This window comes from Python bivittatus, unplaced genomic scaffold (assembly GCF_059951505.1).
Source record: "Python bivittatus isolate LINGU-HERP-01145 unplaced genomic scaffold, Pbiv_v1 ctg000690_np1212, whole genome shotgun sequence".
NCBI classification, from domain to species: Eukaryota; Metazoa; Chordata; class Lepidosauria; order Squamata; family Pythonidae; genus Python; species Python bivittatus.
This window is the reverse complement of record NW_028277096.1, coordinates 10,123,450-10,137,417: the sequence shown is the minus strand read 5'-3', so window position 1 is coordinate 10,137,417 and position 13,968 is coordinate 10,123,450. Positions and strand designations below refer to the sequence as shown.

The 13,968-nt window shown below is 41.0% G+C and overlaps 1 protein-coding gene across 2 annotated transcripts in view; it reads right to left on the bottom strand.

Moving 5' to 3' along the window:
- Positions 1–13,968, bottom strand: part of DTX2 (deltex E3 ubiquitin ligase 2) — a 34,600-nt gene that overhangs the window by 2,167 nt on the left and 18,465 nt on the right. Inside the window, exons 5-9 of one of the 2 annotated variants that reach the window (XM_007425919.4) lie at positions 10,207–10,338; positions 4,674–4,744; positions 2,858–3,016; positions 1,109–1,270; positions 151–240 (exon numbers count right to left, since the gene is read on the bottom strand). In XM_007425919.4, the coding sequence (XP_007425981.2) occupies positions 151–240; positions 1,109–1,270; positions 2,858–3,016; positions 4,674–4,744; positions 10,207–10,338 (614 nt within the window). The remainder of the gene's footprint in view (positions 1–150; positions 241–1,108; positions 1,271–2,857; positions 3,017–4,673; positions 4,745–10,206; positions 10,339–13,968) is intronic. The other variant, XM_007425921.4, reaches the window with a different exon arrangement.

Below are 13,968 nucleotides of genomic sequence, written 5' to 3'. Positions count from 1 at the left end.
ATTCAAAATCTTTTAAAAAAAATTATAGTAAACAATCATTATTGCCTCCATTTAGTTAAGCCACTTTATTGGGCAGAAAAGGGAGGATTAATTCCATATTCTTTATTCTACTGCAATAGGTCAACTGCACAGATCTTAGCATCACTGTACCTTTCGTCCCTTCTCGTTATCAGGTAGGTAACAGTATCGTGGGAATCCTCTTGCAGTGTATGGCAGTCCTGGGCTGGGATGCTCTGGACCCTGGTAAGGTAAAGGCAAAGAACCTCTAATACATGCAGATCCACTTATTCACACACTCTGGCTTGGAGCACACAATACACTTAACTTGGTTGTTGAATTAATCAATTTTCTGGATTCATGTAATTTGCTGAACCACAAACATAAAAAAGCAGGATCTGCACATCAAAAGCCATCAAAAGCCAACTGAGGTTAAAACTAAACTAGCTCAGCACACTGTACAAAAAATGTTGATCAATTATTACTGGTTAAATTTGCAGTGCAAACCCAGTCATTGGATACCAGCTGGGCTGGTTAATGCCTCTTCACCCTTTTTAGGATCATTGCAAACATCCAAATATTGGAAAAATGTTTCATATTGACCTAAACAAACTGCTCAAAGGATAGTAAAATTCTTTAAAAATTACAGATGTGCATTTGTTTTTGTGAGAAATGAAAGAGCAACTTTAGATTTATTTGGAAAAGTTCTTTGGAGAAACAAAAAAATGTTTGAAAAGTCCACCAGAAATCCCAAGTTGCATTTAGCTTCATGGGGGAGCATGTGGAAGAACATTTTTCACTAGTGCTGATTTATAGTCTCCCTCTGTCCTTTAATGGGGATGCTGTGCATCATACCAGGGATCTCATACATAAGATGTGTACCCTATGTGACTTCTAGGATTATTCCTTTAGGAAGAAGTTATCACTGCACCTTGGAAGGAATCCATTGGTTCACTCTCTCCCACTCCCACCTAGCCAAGTATCTTCCACTTTGAATGGCAATGGCTCTCCAAGGCCTAGGTCACCACCTGGGGCTCTCTGACTTCAAAACTTTTGCTCTACCATCAGGCCCTCCCCTCAGGATAGGTTTTAGTACATATACCATCCTCACCTGAATGCCTTTGTTGATATAGTATGCAATCTGTATTGACCCACAGTTCTCGTGTCCTGGAAGAGACTCTGAGAGTTTGTAAACATCCATCTTGCCGCTGGGTTGTGTGCCTGTTTTCTCACCATAGATGGCCTTACAAGATGGACACTGTAAGCTGCCATCCTGATGGAATATAAAAAAAATAAATTTTATAATGAATATAAAATAAGGGCTGTGCAAGATGCCAATTTCTGGAAATGTTTCCCCCCCTTTTTTAAGATCAGGGTTGCACAAAGCCTTGAATCCTGGAACTCTTGGTTTTAGGTTTCTCTTGCACCTATGATGGTGACAAGGAAAACTTGCAGCAGTTTGTAGAGGATGGAGTTTCTGAATAGCTATACTGCCCATCTCTCACTTTCTTCAGGTGTGGAGGACTGGGTCTATTCCAAGCTTCTAAGCAGAGTACGCAGATGTGGGACTTGATAACAAGGACAATACTCAGCCTTGTAAGAAATAAACATCTCCTTAAACAAAACCAAGCCTTTAAGAACTGCTTTATGGATCAGACTAAGATACCTTTCCCAACTCCTCATTTTTGGAGGAACAAATGAGGAATGTTTCAGCCAAGCATTCGTTTGGTTTTGAGTAAGGTATGAAATGATGCCTTCAACAGACTCAGAAGGACAGGAAGGTAATAGCTCTCCTTGGCTACTTCCAATGCCTTGAACACAGAGGGATTCTGCATCTCAGAATGAAAATTTAGCTTATCTCAAGTGAACAATTTAACAATTATTTAATGGGAATTGACTGGTTGGTTATTCTGAGAGTTGTCATACCAACACATCCAGGAAGCACCAGGCTAGGGAAGCCTAATTTATAATTTTGCTAAAGAGTTCATCCCTTCCATTAATTCGATGTCCACAAAATGTTGGCTGTCCTTGGCAACCTATGGCCACTTCTAATAAGCCAGCTTTCCTTACTTCCTACTCTATAAAAGCAAAGCCAGTACATCTTGATGAGCAGGTTTCATAGACAAGTGACAGAAAAGACACGCGTGAGCATCCTTGTATCCATTCATATCTAAAATACTGTTTTCCCCCCAAACCTGAAGGAGCACCTATTCCCACACCAGCCTGCCCATCTATTCAGACTCCCTTCTGTAGCTCCTCTTACTTTAATAAGAGTGGCTACATGACACTGCCCCGCCAAAGCCCTAAAGAGCACTTTTCTGGCTGATGCATGCCGTTTTTAGAATACCTTCCAAAAAGTGGTGTGCCTGATACTGACCTTAAATCTTTTGTTTTTGCCCACTCTAAGCATCAGTTGGTACTCCACAGTATTCTTTTAATGCAGTGGCTTTACTACACATTCTGTTTTATGATAAAGCTATTTTTTAAATTTATATTTCACCGCCACAGAATCTACTGGCTGTAGGAACAACATATTAATGCTTGTGATTCTGGTGAAATGCTCCAGCCCCAAAGCCACAGCCTGAAGCATTATACAAAGGAGTTTTCTGCCTCCCTCTGATGCCTGCAGAAACTCTGGCAGAATACATTAGTCTTTGTTGCTTGCTTTAATGATCGCCAAAATTAAACTTCTGATCATCACAGGCATGTTTCTGGATTCTACTGCTCAGTAATCCGATGGGAAGAAAGCCACCCAAGGCAGGCTGCCAAGTTTGTTATTAGGTGAGGTTGGCTACTGTTGCATTCACACATGGTGCTGAGAATCAAACAGGCAAGAACCAACCCCCCCCCCTTGCTGTACCTTGTTGCCACTGGTGTACATGGCCAGCACACAAAGTAGGTGAAAGGTGTGGGTGCACCTGGCCAGCCTCCCCACACTTCCAGGTTGGATTGTCTTGCTCTCACTGATATCACCGTACCCTGAAGGGGCACCCAATTTTTCCATACAGATGATGCAGTCCTGGAAAACAAACAGCTCTTTCACATTTTCAGTTCAGATAATTGAAAACAACATAGCAACAACAACCATCATCCTCTTCCAGACGAGGATCTTGTTATCTATTTCACTAAATAGCAATGAGGACCAGACGTCATTTTGCTTTAGGAGAGAAGAAGCACTTAATCTCTTCCCCACGGATGATTTTCCTCCTTCAAATTTTCTCTGGCTGCTTTGTCCCTCTGTGGGCTTTTAGCTGTACGTCTACATGCATAAACAAAAACATCTCAGAATCTAAGGGCAGGATGCTTCTCTTCTCTGCATATATAGACAAATAACATAGCTGGAAGTTTTGCTGAAAAAACTGTATACTTTGCTTGCAAAAGCAAGAATTGATAGGCACAATTACCACTTGAGGAGTGACATAACGGAAAATCACATTCCCCATGGCCCGACTCCACTCCTGATTTCATAAGCATACCCAGGTAGTTTACTTGGCAACAACACAGACGGCATTTACCAGTGCCTTCTTCCTGAAATTTTTTTCAACTTCCAGTCACACCTAACATCCTGGGACTCTGGGTGGTCTTTCATCCAAATACCAATGAGGTCCAACTGTGATTACCTCTTTGAGATCAGTCCAGGATATTTTGATATGGCCATCTTCTGTGACAGGTGAAGCTTTCCATGGGTCCCATGCGAGATCAAATTTGTAGATGAACCCTTCCCAGCAACACCATCTTTTCAAATACAAGTATGTGTAACTGGGCAGGTGGTGGGAATTAACCCTTGTGTGTTGCGTTCAAAGGCAGCATCATACACTGATTAAAGACAGGTCACAATGTAGCATGGAGAAAGTCCAACAGGAATCACCATATACAATCTGGGTCATACAATGCACTAAATGTGATTTGTTGTAATCATTTGTTGAGTAAGGCACAGTCGCTAGACTCACCCCAAATGAAACAAAGAACATTATAGCTTAGCATAATGTATGAACCCCACCAGGACTGGGAAAGACCCTTTGCCCCAAACTGGAAAGAATCTCCATCAGTTGAAACACAAGATGCTGGGCTAAGCAGACTAATACAATAACTCAGTACGAAGTAGGCTCATGTGTTCATCAGCTGAGAGCCAGAAAGCACCCTGAATTTTAGGAGAGCGTATACAAGTAGTCAAAGCTGCCTTCTGCTTCAAAAGCCCTACCAGGTTAAGCCACCCTTAGCATTTCACCAGCTTTTCAGACTATGAATTTAAGCCTTTTAATGCCTTACTTACGTTCCCTGGAATGGCTCCAGTCAAAATTAAATTTGATTTACATTTAATTAAAAGTAAGCACTATTAACATGATGACCCTTTTTCTGTCGTATTACAATATGGCTAGAACATTTGAAGGGTGTTGGAGGGCCACAGATTGTCCACACTGGCATATGTGGTCCAGAAGACCCAATCTCATCAATGAACTGGCAAAGCCCAATGAAAAGATGAAATCACGTTGACTGTCCCATATGCAAGTGAGGGGGAACACATCGTTGCCAGCCAGTAGGGTCAACGTTGTATTGGTTGAGGATGATGAGAACTGTAATCAACATATGTGAAGGTGCCAAATTGGCAAAGGCTGGCTTTAAGGAAGGTTTCCATGGCCCACTCGGCAATGCTCAAGTGCATCTCTTCCACATACCTCATCAACTGGGGGTGTCTTCAGCTCCTCCAAATACTTCTTCACAACTTCTTCTGGATTGCTCCTGCCATCTGAAGAAAGAGAGAGAGAGAGAGCCCAGAGGGAGATATCATTCTGTACTAAGGCACTACGAGGGAAAGAAGGTGAAGGGGAGCAGCAGGAGGCACAAGCAAGTTCAGATGGCAGCCAAAGAAAAAGGGAGAGATGCTTCCAGAAAATTAATGCAGCACAGTCATTCCTGAGTGGCTAATTTGAAATCAGCCAGTATTTAAATGGTACACAAGTAAGGAATACAGCTATTCCTATTGCTGCAGAGGCAAAGGCATCTACGGGCAGGAAAAGAAGAGCAATAGGAAGACAGACAGACTATGGTTAAGGATGCTTTGGAGGCAAAACCAACTTCAAAGTTTAACTCTATTTTATTTCCAAACTATACAATAATCTAGAACAATGTTTCTCCACCTCAGCAACTTTAAGAGGTGTGGACCTCAACTCCCAGAATTCCCCAGCCAGGCTGGGGAATTCTGGGAGTTGAGGTCCACACCTCTTAAAATTGCTGAGGTGGAGAAACACTGATACAGAACATTTGAGCTGAAGAGGCTTTGAAAATGTTTTACCTGACATGATCTTCCTCTCCTTAAAGAAAATCTACAAGGTCAGAGTCATTTTTTTTTTTTAAAGTCCACCTACTGGAATTTGTGTACTCACAAAAGAGCACTTCTGTACATGTGAAAACTGTCCTATACATTTCAGAGAACGGCTGAAGTTACTTGTGAAGCTACCCTGGGTCTACTGAGTTAAAGGGCAAGGAAGGGATGTAAGGGGTAATGGCTTTCTGAACAACAGAGCGATCTGAGAGTCAAGGTCACTCCTTCCCAACACACAGATGTAATCTGGGCTTGAGGAACAGATCAGGGAGAGCACTTATATGTATATGCAATACATGTGATTTGAAATCTATTGAAGAACAGCATAAACATGCTACCATCAATAATTGGGGGGATGCAGAATTTTGAGGTGAAAAACATAACAATCCTAAAATAAGCTTAAGAAGCTAACAGACCCAAGAATGAAACAGAAAATCTTTGGTCCACCTATGTACATCTCATGGTCCTGCCATTCTGCATTATGTTCTGCACCCAGATGTTTCAACCCAACCCTGTGCCAGGTACTTGGTGGAAGTGATCAGCTGGTTATTATTTATTTATTTATATTTATTTGCTGCCCAACTCCAGTGATCTCTGGGTGGCACACACAACTAAAAAAACATAAAAATAGTGAGAAACATTCATGGTTAATGGCTCTGAGTTAAATCTTGCAAGATCCGAGTGCTTCTCCTGTGTGCTTATGCATTTTTAAAAGAATTTAAATGAATTAAAGGGTAATGTAACAGCATAATAATATCTGACACCAAGATATGAAAGTAGCCAAGGTAAAACCCTATAAGCTATTCTTAAAAGTATAAATAGGTTTGTACTCAGTTTCCACTAAACTCACAAAGAGGAAGAAGTTCCATAAAAGGTATCACTGTGTTCCCTAAGAAAAAAACAGTATTAGTGGATATGATCCTAAGCATCCAGTTTGATGCTAGCAAGTTGAAATATAAATGTTTCAGATGCCTTAAAAAACAAAGCAAAACTGGAAGCTTTCCTGTGGTTATTGGAACAACAGATCTCAACAAAGTAATATCACAATGCAGTTCTGAGTATTGTGAGAAAGAGTGCTCTTTTTCTTTCTATAGCTTGCCTGATATTAATTAGTAAAAACAAATGCTTATCTCTGGCCTTAGAGACAGGGGTGAGAAACTAGGCTTTCCAGATTAACTAAGCTGATCACGAAGAGTTTTCTGTGGGAGGAGTGGGAAGGGAGGAAGAATACAACGGCCCTGCTTCCTGGAGTACTCCAGAAATGCTAAAACCAAGGACACTAGTATGTGATAGCAGCAGACCCAGGGAGGTGCAACCTGGAGAGGGATTCTTTCAAGTGCAAAATGGACTCAAGGACCACTGGTAGTCTGTGTGGGTTTCGCAGATGGACCCCCAGTGCGGGCATCTGCCATGAAAAAAATATTAGAGGTCTGAAAAGCGATTGCAGAAGCCTTGCATTCCTACTTGAAATCTTATGAAAATTTGGACATTCTGTTTAATTTTGGGTGCCATCTGGAGTGACTGCATGCACACGTTCCAAGCTGCCCAGAGGCACTGTGCTGCTGTCCCCTGGCTTATGTGAAGGTTTTCAAAACCTTTTAATGACAACATAGTGATGCATACAGGAAAAGGTAAGGATCTGCTAGGAGTGTAAACACAGCCTAAGAGGTGGTAATGGGGATAGAAACAACACAATGTGCTCTTCCACCAACACACTCCCGCCCCCCCACCTTATTCTCAAAGACAACAAAACGTCAATACAACTGTGATGAAATAGTAGACTACGTGCCTTCTACCTATACGGAAAAACGTTTTAACTGGACACTTTTGTATAAGGAAAGAAGTGTAGAAAGCTAAGGGAACTTGGAAAGAAAGCAGAGGCAAGACTTGGCAGCTGACATTTGAGAAGGGAAGGGCTGGGAAGGGACGTTGGTGGTCCTTGTGACAAAGTAAATTATCATTATGTAAACAAGCACAGAGTTCTGTATCTCTAAATTTGATACCTCATATTATCTATGCCAGTTAAGTTATTAAATAAAGTTTTTAACTCTTTAGGAGTAACTGATCTGAGTCAATTAGACATAGAATATAATACCCCCCAACCCATCCCCCACTTGCCATGCCAAGCTACCAGGAAGAGAGCTGGTAAGAGAGGAGATGAACACCAGTAGAAGAACTCTAAATGGATTATTTTGGAGTGGTGGCAGCATGACTTTAAACTATATCTCCAAAATGAAATTATACTTCTGACCAATAAATCCAGTTTTGCCACGCTGCCAGCCATAATTTTAGAAGTTGGTGCTTTCCAAAAATCAGAGACTCAGAGGGTCTGTTCTTCCTTCCAATACAGAAACTATTTTCTTACAGCTGCTTGTTTTAACCATTAATATATGGCTATCTAGTTTTGATCTCTCCAAGCAACCTTCCCTTCCACCCCCTCCCCTCCCCTCCCCTCCCCTCCCCTCCCCTCCCTTTCTTTCTTATGGTAGCCAACCAAAAACATCTGACATGCTCACAAGCAGCCAACTTGTTACCTTCTTCTATCGTTGTTTCCTTGCAGCTGGCATTACTATCCCCAACTTGGAGGTAACGTCAAGTATTCAGAACTGATAGCCCTTGAGAGACCTATCTCCATAAATTTATTCAATCCCCTAAAGCCACCCAAGTTACTGGCTATCACTGTGTGTTGTATAAGGAATCCACTGCTTAATTAATGCACTATGTAAGGAAACATATAAATCACATAAAGATAATTCTGGAAAGAGTGCTGCAAAATTATTTTTAAGATTTAAATTAAGAAAAATTAAAATTGTAAATTAAAAAAATTATTTTGCATGATACAAAGCAAGTTTTGTTGATTTTGTTGTTTATTAGATCATTTTAGCCTGGCCTGTCTGTTTGATTTAATGTTTTTTCTAGTTTTGTATGCCGCCCAGACTTCACTGGAGTGGAGCAGTCAATAATTTAAATAAATAAATAAATTGCACAGTCTTTCCAGAATCGTCTTTATATCCAAGAATGTCCACAAACCCCACATTGGCCTCATAAGCTTTCTTAGAAAATGAAATATATAGGTGTATACAAATCAGTGCTTTGTTTTGATTTAAAGCAGACCTATTTGGGGAGAAAGGATAAAAATAAGTAGTGGTAGTACTGGGCATCATCTAGGTGAGGTAGCTAGATGAGGTGGTAGCCTTAGAACAAATTTGAGCACTTGTACAGATTTACTCAGAGATTAAATTTCAAAGGATTCAAAGGGCTTACTCCAGTGTTGTCCAAACTTGGCCACTTTAAGATGAGTGGACTTCAACTCCCAGAATTCTGGGAGTTGAAGTCCACTCATCTTGAAGTGACCAAGTTTGGACAACACTGGCTTACTCTCATGACAGCAGATACAGAATTGCTGACTAAACCTGTATAATATGTTCTTCTGATTGCAAGTCCATCTCCTAAACTGCTACGACATTACCAACCTTGATGGGGAGGAAGCAATTTTTGAGTTGGACACAAAATTAAAGAAAAATTGAGCACAGTTCTCAGGCAGAAGAATGAATTTGATTATGCTGCCTTCAGACTTGAAGTACAAAGGAAACCCCCCTTTCTTACCAATTTTAAAGTTATATTTATTATAAAAAAAAAACTTAAAAGGAGGTAAACCTGACAGTTTCGTTTTTCATCCCCAGAGTAGCAAGTCACTTTAAAGAACATTTGCCAAGACTGACAGCTTCAGTGATTTGTTCACTGAACGGTTCAGCCAAATTGACTCGATATATCACCTTACGATTCTAAAATTTAGTTCATGTGTATGGCGCGCCTGTTAATATTTTTTAACTATCAGTTGCAAAACCTAGAAACATTTGAATATTGGATATTATTATTTTAGTACTTATTATTGCATCTTTTAGCTGCTTACTGAAGACCTCTTTCTTCACCAATGCCTTCCATGTACAAATGTTGGGTGAATAATTTACTCTTCCTTTCCCCCACTTTTTAAATATTTTCCCATTGCTTTTACAATTCTACTTTAATCATTCTACTGCCAGCTGCTTTGAGGCACAACTGTACTGAAGAGATCTCCAGAAAAATAAGTGACAAAAATAATTTGATAAGATGCAATGTGAATGTCCATTGGTTTAAATATAGGTAATCCTCAGTTAATGGGGACAATTGGAACGAGAATTGCCATTGCTAAGTGATGTGATCGTGAAGTGCAATGTCACATGACAGCGCCACTTAGCAACAGCAATTCCGGCACTCCTGGCTGCCGTTGTTAAGTGAGGACATCACGTGGCTGCCATTTGCAACCTCCTGCCGGTTTCCCCATTGATTTGGCTTGTTGGAAGCCAGCAAAGAAGGTTGCAAATGGTGACCACATGACCGCGGGACGCTGCGATAGCTGGAACTCCAAGGACCAATTGAAAGTACCACTTGCCCGTTTGAATGGTCGCTGAATGAGTGGTTGTTAAGTGAGGACAGCCTGTACAGTCACTGCTCTGCCATGCCTTCCCCTTCCCATATTTCTTGATTTAGTGTGAAAACCCTTGCCACAGTTGGCTTCTCTATTTGGGTACGTGGCTGGCCTTCTGAACTGCTAAAATAATCATACCGATGCTGAAAAATAAGACCTACAAAGCAGCAGCATATAAGGCAGAGCTGTGTCAAGATCCTCAGGCAAAAGGAAAGCTAGTTTTTAGTAGGAAGAGTAACATTTCATCAAACTGTTTCTGGGAGAAGTCAGAAAATAAGAAAAAGGAAATGCAAGGCAGGAAAGAGAAAGAGGAGGCAAAGTGGTGATAGCAGCAGCAGCAGCAGCAGCAGCAGCAGCAGCAGCAGCAGCAGCAGCAACCGAAGACGACTCCCGGGGAGTCCAAGCAAGTGAGAGCTACCTTTGGTGACCACTCTCCTCCTTTCCTTAACTGAGCAGAGTTTTTTAGAGGCTCTATGGGTTCGGGCAGGCTGAGGCGCTTGGGTGAGGTGCACAGGAAATCCAGGGACTGACATCAGAAAGGCCATCATGCCTACAAGGGACATGAGACAGTCATGCACAGGGGCAGGTAAGGGAGAAGGGGCAGAAAGAAAATTTGCATCATACCATTTGTTAAATCAAAAAGAAACCCATCACTCTTGATTCAAGAACCTGATTCAATGCTCATTTCAAAAACAAGTGACAAAGCAAACCCCAAAGGAAAGTAAGCAACACGTTACAGGGACGGTGGTGGGTAGTTTTGAGGTAGGGAAATGCAGTCACAATGAAAAACTTGTTTCTTTCTTGAATCTGGAAGAGGCAGTGATGGGGGCCAAGCAACATAAGCAACTGCCTGCTTCAGAAGAGCATTTCAACTCTCTTCCTTCTGCTTGAGGAAGACAGAAAAAGTGTCTGTGTTCAATTTAGAATTAAAGCTCCTCATAAATACACAGTTCAGGAACTGTAACCAAAATCTGCTTGACTTCCATGGTGCTGCACTGACAGCACATGACTCCTTGCACTTAGGTGATAATACGAAGCAGGCCAGTATGCAGTGTGGAAAAACAAAAACTGTGGACTCTCAAACGTATACAGCAGGTTTCCATTTCCCCCGTCCCTATGCCATATGTTACTCTCAAACATTTTTGCGACTCTTAAAGCCTGCTAAAAATTGCTAGTGTATTTTCCTGTCATTTTGAGCCTAGAAATATATGAGAAACTGTTGTGTAAGTCCTCAAAGTGATATAACATAGTTTTAACAAAAATAGCTCAAAGTTCTCCAGAAAAGCAGCAACTGACCCTCAAATCCTGTTCCTGCTCCACCCATTGCAGCCTTTGCCCTGCCAAAAATGCTCAGTAGGCCTCCCCGTCACCAAAAGGTTGCCTATCCCTGTGATATTTTATAACTATCGTTTGTTGACTGAATTACAACAAACCACAAACAGACTTTTGTCATATTACATGCTATGTGCAACCAATTCATCAGAGCATGTCCTTTAACCACGAACAAGCCAGAGATGGAGTAGCACAGAAATACCTAGGGGAGGCTGCAAAACCAAACAAACACCAACCTTCTTTTATACTTCCGAGATGCACTAGCATCATATGATCCAATAGCACCATGTGCACTTCTGGTGCCTAGGCTCTGCCTCTTTGCAATTTATTTTATTCATTTATTCAATCTGCAACCTACACACGTTAGTGGATGCTCTATAGCAGTGTTGTCCAAACTTGGCCACTTTAAGATGAGTGGACTTCAACTCCCAGAATTCCCCAGACAACACTGCTCTATAGTATAGTGAGCAATACTATACAGATATTTAAGGCAGTTCTTCTAAATTGCTGACATAAGGCTATATGTGAGCTTCGTTTTACGTGGAAGTGCAGAAAGAGCACGGAATTCAGCTCCTGCACAGAACTCAGCTTCCCAGGGATCTCACTTCTCTTTCAAAATGTGTTATCTTCATGGATGTGAAGCTACTTATGAAAGCACCTGGGCAATGTCTACAACCACTGCACAGAAACCTTGAGTGGGAGCTGAGTAAGGTTCCTAAGGACCCAGGGCATGGCTACAATGACCTCAACTATTCTTTGGCCTTCTCTGTTTCTTCCCAATGCAAATCTGCCTGTATTGTACCTCAAAAATCATAATGAGAGAGCGCTGATAGTTAACTGAGGAAAGATGATTTTTTGATAGAATCCAAAAACTGTGTTTTGGTTGGGAAACATAAAGAGAGAGAAGAAAGAGAATGTTATTGATTGCTCGTGGAGCTGGAGACAAGTAATAAAATAAGAGGAGACAATGGTGACAAGTGGGTAGACAGGTAGAGCAGATATTGCACTACTCTTTGAGAACACAGAACACATCTGCTTTTACAGTTTCATGCTCAGAGGTCAACCTTTGTTTCTTTAATTATATTCCTTCACGCAAAAGTAATATAGCATGCAGAAAGAAATTGAGGGAACCGGGCTAAAATAATTTGTGGTCATATTATAAAAAAGATTCTATTGCTTCTGTGGACCTTGTTCTAAAAACCTATGGATGTGAGAAGCTAACTTTAACACCCAGGCTAATAATAAAGCACTCCCTGTTCTTCCAAGAGGCATTAGTCTCCCTTAAATAAAGTATTTTTTACCCAAATCACAGATTTTGGGGCAGGGGGAGGAGGAAGGGCACCAGAGGTATGGTAAAGCCTGAAATCAAAAAAGTTTGTCTATCCTTGCCATATGATATGGTCAGATGAAGGATGCTGCAGACAGAGTACTAGGCACATGGTGATCACATGATCCTGTTTCAATTCTCCTTGATGTGTGCTTGCTGAAGCCCCATGCTCGTGAGAAAGAGAGATGAATGGCCTTCTCTGTAGCGTCTCAGTTGCAAAACGCTCATTCATATGTATAAACCTACCCCGGTTGCTGAGAGAACCAGAGTGTACTTTGTATTTCTGCAGGACATAATCTGTTGTATATGCTACAGCAAAGAAAATCAGCCTGAAGACAGTACTGCTGGGTTAAGTGCAAGCTTCCTTAGATGCTATAGTCTGTACTCTGCATAAAAAAAAAAATCAGACTGGGCCAAGAACAGTTAAATTTTGTAACACCCATGTGCTATTAATTGTGATTTGTATACAGTAATTCATTATATCAGTACTTTCTATTTTGCCTAGTGAGAAGGAAAACCGCTGCATGCTTTCCCGTAGGCACTGGACATTTTATTCAGGCACCATTCCGGTTTCTCTCACTAAGGATTGCCCTCAACCCTAAAAACCATAAACATGCTCTTTAAAATATGAATGCCAAGATTCCTAGGATCCTGCTTTATTACCACATACTAAGTTTCCAAAGAAGCCCATTTTAAAACAATTGCTAGAGTGGCTTAATCAGCTTCCAAATCAGCCCGCGTAGGAGCACTTGAGTTGCATAAGACTGAGACCAAGAGGTGCAATCAAACAGATTAGCACTTGGCAGATTCATATGCTAAGTGGGGAGAGCTATAAGAACAGGCTGATTTTAGCTGTTTTTACAGGGGGTTTCCCAGATATAAAAGACTTAGGAGTGGCATTCTTAGGCTTCTATTCTCCCATTTCTGAAATCCAAAACATTAAACTTAAAAACAGAACTCATTTCCTCTAATATTATTTCATTAATAATCAAAAGGTTGGAGAGCCATTTGTCTGGGATGGTCTGAAGATTCTTGACCTGGTCAGGGGGTTGGATTAGAAGACCTCTAAGGTACCTTGCAATCTTATAATTCTATGAAATAGGGATCCACTCTCCAAACACTGATAGGTTATACCACTCACTGGAACAGCAAGGGTGGGGGTGGAATTAACTCAACTCAGTGACAGACCAGAAGGCTCAGCAACAAAAAAAATAAGGCTTCTCTGCATCAGGAAGCCATTTCATCAAAGTAAGAGAAAAAGGGGACCATCGGCAATAAAAGCAGAAACAGACAAAAAATATGTACCTGTACAACTCCCATTTTTAATGTTAATGGTTACTCCAAGTTATGGGTTTTCTCATCATAGCAAAAATTGTGGCCGTTTAAGGCAGACTCTAGCTATAACAAAAAGCACATTAAAAAAACATAATCACTATGAGAAGATTTACAGAAATTATGGCACATAGCTTCCCTCTTGATCATCTGATGAGGACATAAAAAATGAAATATATTCAGCAGCTC